General features: G+C 31.7%; 1 protein-coding gene across 1 annotated transcript; it reads left to right on the plus strand.

Annotated features, from left to right (window-relative positions):
• Positions 1-2,084: 2,084 nt before the first annotated feature.
• LOC121219251 (aberrant root formation protein 4) lies at positions 2,085-6,066 on the plus strand. The gene is made up of 14 exons (XM_041097093.1): positions 2,085-2,474; positions 2,572-2,745; positions 2,839-2,988; positions 3,058-3,130; positions 3,229-3,404; positions 3,501-3,560; positions 3,683-3,818; positions 3,960-4,019; positions 4,114-4,379; positions 4,465-4,536; positions 4,669-4,746; positions 4,834-5,040; positions 5,202-5,253; positions 5,674-6,066. Exons 1-14 carry the CDS (start codon positions 2,388-2,390, stop codon positions 5,892-5,894), a joined length of 1,812 nt encoding a protein of 603 aa, XP_040953027.1. The 5' UTR covers positions 2,085-2,387; the 3' UTR covers positions 5,895-6,066.

Genomic DNA, 6,066 nt, shown 5'->3' on the forward strand with positions numbered 1-6,066 from the left:
TTATACATCAAAATTCCATACTTACAACACAATTATTAAAATATAATTTGGTTTATGACCAAATTAGTAGTCCGGTTCGTATAGGATAATATGTAAATTTTTATTGGTTTTTTTAAAGAATAAAAAGATTAAAACATTATTAAATAATATATTTTATTTTAAACATGAAAGGTCATTTTCGTAATTTTCCTAATTAAGGTGGTGCTCGATTGAGTTGTGATACCAACTCAATAAATGATTTTATTAATTGTAAGTATAAATAGATATACAGTTGATGGTGGTAAGAAATGTGCATAATAAAATTAAAATGTATGATTAAATTAAAACTAAACTTTGGTTGAGTGATAAATTTAAAAGATTTTTAATGCAATTGACATGTGTTCAAACCTCACTATACGTATATAATATAATTTTATATTAAACATGGACCGTCGTTTTATAATTTCTCTAATCGAATTGTTGTCTGATTAACTTATTCAGAGATTTTATTAGTAGTATAAAAAACAATAAAGAGATTTGAACCTACACCCATCACATTGCTAAAAACATTATATTTACCACTTAACCAAACATTTATTTTGATTTTTTATACATTTTTATTTTATTATGAATATTTTATTATCTCCATCAATTATATTTAAACCCTAGATTGAGTTGTCACGAATTAACAAAACATCAATTCAATTAAGAAAATTATAAAAATGTCATTTTGTAATTAAAATAACTCATATTATTCAAGGATATTTTAACCTTTTAATTTAAAATCAATAAAATTTTTTATATGTGATTAGATTAAACCTATATCATTTACATAGCAATAAAAAAAAACTAACTTTACCATTGAACCAAAGCTCTATTTTAATAAAATATTTATATTTTAATTGTATTAAGCATATTTTATTACCTTCATCAATTGTATGAATTGATAATGTTATTGATTGAGCACATATGTATTTAAAATACATATTTTCACACGGATACGTGTGTGATAGATATATTAGTATTAATAATGTTGTTGATTAAATTAATGTCACAAATTAAGTCGACACTATCATGAGATTGATCCTAACAACTTTATGAACAATTGCATTCATTTAATGTATTATTATTAATTAGTTTCAAACCATACGTTTCATTATTTTTTATATGTTATTTTTATACACACATCTATATTCTACATACATGATTTCCACATACATATATATGTGTGATAAAATTTCTAGTATATATTATATGATTAGCTCACAAATTAGTACCTAAACTATACTCATTTTCCCATCTTGACACTTAAACTGTTTTTTTTTTGTCCCAAGTTATATCTAAACTATTTGTTTTTCTCAAATTAGTATCTATGTTAGTAAAACATTTAGTGAAACTATTAAGACTATTAAAAAAAAAAGGCTTAACCCAACTTAAACTATGTAATTTCCTAAACAATTTTTTAGTAAAAATTAGTACCAAAACTATTTTTCTCCAAGTTGACATTTCTGTCATTAGCTAAAATGTTAAATTTATTTTTTCTTTTTAAAAATGATCAATTAAAAATGACCATGTAACAAAATTTTTTTTCTTTATTTATTTAAAATTATTAAAAATTTATAAATATTAAAATAGAGACCATTAGTTCAACTAATATTTTTAGCTCAGTTTAACTGATTCATATCGACTCACAAATTAACAGGTTCAACTCTTATCTTCCGACTATACAAGAATGACAATTGAGGAGGAGATGAGAAAGAGAGATCATCAATTGATTCAACTCAAATCCTTGCTGAGGAGGGCAATGGAAAACAGAAGAGCCCAAAAAGAATCAGTGAAGCTGTCATGGAAGAAAAGGGTTAGATGGTGCCGCCGGTGATAGAAACAGAAAGAACTGGTGAAGCTGCCATGGTTTTTTTTTGTTCGTTTAATTTTTAGTCTCAAAATGACATTAAATTTTATGTGTGAAAACCGCAAAATACATCTTGGACTAAAAAAACAAAAATATAGCTCGAATGACCATTTTGTAAATTTTAAAAGTCAAGTGACCCAAAAAGAAATTTACTAATAGTCATTTATGTAGTTTACCTCTTATTATTCATTTATTTGAATCTTCTCTCTTTCTTCGATCTTCATCTTCCTCCTACTATCACCCGTATCTTCTCTCTCGTCTCTGCAAATCAGGTTTTTTTTTTCTTTCGCTTCTCATCTCAGTTTTCACCCACCGCCGTGTCAGCTGGTTTTTTCCGGATCTGACCCATATCCCGTGTCGGATCGTGTCGACTCGGGTACGGCACCCTATATTGCCGAGTCCGGGTAATGAAGAACAGAGCCCAGTAGCATCAACGGTTTTGCTTTTGTAGCAATCAAACTCAGGGAGTCTCTTAGCAGAGACGTTTGAAGATACCATGTCTGCGGAGAAGACACCGATTGACGGATCTTCTTCTGCTAATACTCTCCTTCAACTCCATCAACTGCTAACTTCATGCTCCAAGGTAAGCAATAAAGCCTACCTCACATTTTCCTCCTTTAAACAACCTCAAAAGAGTTACATTACCGATAAAATGTTAATGTTGGCACTTCTTTTTGTAGTCGATAAGCGGTGGAAACTTTAGTCAATCTCAAACCTCAGTGTCAAAGCTCATCAACTTTCTCGATTCCGTGTCAGACGCTTCCATTTCAGAGCTAGAGCCAGGTGCAAAGGAGAATGCATTCAAAATTCTCTCTGGAATTTATGAATTTTTGTGCTCGCCTTCTCTAAATCAGGTCGATTAATGTATTTATTAATTAATAATTAATAGTTTCTTCTCTTTTTTTTTTGTTAAGCTTAATTGTAAAATCTATGGATTATTTGCTCAGGAGAATATTGATGCTCTTTCTTTTGAGTTGCCAAAGTCAGCTTCAAAATTTGCAGGAGTTTCGCCTCAGTGTTGGGAGATTTCTGATAATATTATTCATCGATTTATAGAAAAATGTAGTCCTCGTGACATGCTTCCGATTCTTTGCGAGGTCAGTAATTTATTTTCTAGTAATTGATAATCATAACTATTTGTTAATTTTTTAATTTTAATGTATTAGGCATTAGATTCTCCAAATAAGACAGTTCAAGCTGCTACATATGTTTGTCCTCTTATAAGTGGACTTTCAGATGGTAATTAACCTTGTTCATCTTCAAATTTTAAACTTGTTCTTTGTTACTCTATGAATTATTTTTTTGAATATTTGATGAATGTTATTTTATTTTTTCAGTGTTTATTTCCCTTCAGAGGCGCCATTTTGAACAAATTAAAGTTGCAGTGCCAGTTGTTGTTAAAGTTGTCAAAGCCATTTCTACCGAATCAGACTATGAAGATACAGAACTGGAGACTTTGTTTGAGAGAATTGTTGTAAATGCTCTCTCTATACAAACAGTTTGTAGAAAATTGGTATGTGATGCTCGACTTCTTTGTAGGCTAATTTTGAGATTATTGACCTCATTCTCTAATTAGAATCAGATAATTCCTTGTGATTCCTTGTAACAGGAGGATGGAGAAAATGAAAAGCTTCGAGCTCTACTTGGTCTATATGTCTTGCAAATCTTGGTCGGTGCTTTTATGTTGAACCTAACTTCTAATTTAGTTGTTTAATTATCCATATTAACATTTATTTTACTTTTGGGATTTATGTATGCTGGTTGTTCTTAAAATACCCCCATAATGTGCAGGCATTGGTTTCAGTTAGCCGTAATTATCTTCACTTTGCATTGCGACTGGCAAGCATCCTTCCTTATTCTGGTATATCTGGCCTTGGTTTGATAACTGGATATAGTGTTGACACAATGTCTCACATTGTTATTGGAGGTAAAGTTCATTAGTTGCTATATTTATTCCATCATAATTGTTGTTTTCTGAACAATTACAAGATTACATAAGGTCTCCAACTTTTTTTGTTCTCAACATGTCTAACATTTATAATTTAATTCATAATCATGAGTTGCACAGAGGATGAAGAAGATTGTTCGAGCTTTTCATCCCATATTTATCTTGGTGCATCACTTTCAGGTTTGTGTTTTGCAGACACAAATTTCTTCATAATCAGCCATAGAAAACGCGATCTGTTTCTTTAACCTGCATAGATTTTTGTTTATTGATACAGTGGTTTGGGCACAAAAGCATGATGAATTTGCTCAAGCTGCAAAGTTTGATTTTGGTGCTATTAAGACAGAACTTCAAAATAACCCGACAAAAAGATGGCAAGCAGTTGCCATGTTAAAGCACGTATTTGCATCTATTGATCTTCCATGGGAATTTAAGAGATACACTGTCGATTTCTTGCTTTATATAACAAGTGGAGATATCTCCAATAAGTTAGGGCATAATGATTGCTCTCTTTACATGACTAGCCTTTTTTCTTCTTTGCAGGTAGTCTCATTCATTCTTGTTTTTATACATCCCTTTTACACTCTCTTGCTTTCTATCAGTCTGATGGCCAAAATGAATCTTGCAGGCACTTACAATGATTATCATATATGCATCAGATACAGTGCTAAGGAAAAATGCCTTCGAAGCACTTAAAAGGGTGAGGTTTTTATATATTGTAGTTCCTTGATCAGTCAATTATAAATATGTTTGATTATTGAAATATGTATTATTTTACCAAGTTCACATTTTCAGTATCTACAAATCCTTACTGATTTGTTACAACTATCAGGTTTTGGGTGATATTCCAAATTCTCAGAGATTTGACATTTTAAAAGCTCTAATTAAAAATAGTGACTCTTCCTCTATGGTAAAATCCATTGTACATGCTCTATAGTTTGATGTAATTCTAGTTGAGGATATATTAACTAAAGTGGTTTCCTATAATTATATGTAGGTTGCAATTCTTCTTGATCTTGTTAGAGGGGAAATGCACAGAGAGCGTATCCTGAGAACATCACTACAGAAAAATGAAGCCTTAGAGGCTGACAGTAAAACCTGTCAAAGCACTTTATTTTGGAGTACAAGCATCCTTGAATTGGTTGAGTCAGTTTTGAGGCCTGACACTGGAGGGCCACCAATCCTTCCTGACAATAGTGATGCTGTATTTCTTTGCATCTTTTGCTTGTTTATGTTTAAATTATTTGATATATATTGCTTAGAGCATTTGAATGGTTATTTGTGTTGTTATCTTGCTTGGATTGTGCTATTTCTTTTGTCTCTTGGCATTTGCTGTGTTTAACAGTTTCTTATGATGTTCTGTAGGTTCTATCTGCCCTTAACCTGTACAGATTTGTATTGATGACAGAAGCAGCAGGTAAAGCATAAGTTACTGGTTTATTGAAGTTGAGAACTTAAGGCTTCTCTTCTTGCTTGTAGTGCATTTCTTGTCTTCGTATTAAGATAGCATCTCCATGTTACCAAGTTTAGCCTCTTTACGTAGCCATTTGAGTAGTGGCCGTGCAGTTTGATTTTTAAATAATTACTACACATTCACTAATTGCAGCTTTCTCCATCTTATCAGCAAACTACTAGCAATGCTATATGATTTAAACAATGAAATCTGATTGTTGTTGCAATAAATGCTATTCTTATAGCTCTCGGTCCCAAAACTGAGATCCTAGTCTGTCAAAAGATTTAAGATTTGTCCATTTTATGGTTTGATATTTACTGTGTAAGCTGTTGGAGTTACCATAATATAGCTCTTTTATGTTTTGACTGGTGGCAAATGGAACAGAAAAAACCAACTACACTGGATTGCAGTCCAAGAACAATTTGCAGAAGGCATATAATGAATGGCTCCTACCTCTACGAATGCTTGTGGGAGGCATTGCAGCAGCGAATAAGAATGATATTGATCAACATGCAGTTGACACCGTATGTGCTCTGAATCCACTTGAGTTGGTTTTGTATCGGTGTATCGAACTCGTTGAAGAAAATTTGAAACATTTAGCCTAGCATGCTCGAGTGTTTGGTGCTCAAGCCATTTATTGGGGAATTCCTCACATCTAAAGCCATTATATCGAAGTAGGCAATGCTAATACAGTAATATTGTTGTTCCAATGTGGGATGTTGTGTAGTAACTGTCTTGTACTCAAATTGGAGCATAAATAACTGAATTTCAAGTAAA

The sequence above is a fragment of the Gossypium hirsutum genome, chromosome D07 (assembly GCF_007990345.1).
Source record: "Gossypium hirsutum isolate 1008001.06 chromosome D07, Gossypium_hirsutum_v2.1, whole genome shotgun sequence".
NCBI classification, from domain to species: Eukaryota; Viridiplantae; Streptophyta; class Magnoliopsida; order Malvales; family Malvaceae; genus Gossypium; species Gossypium hirsutum.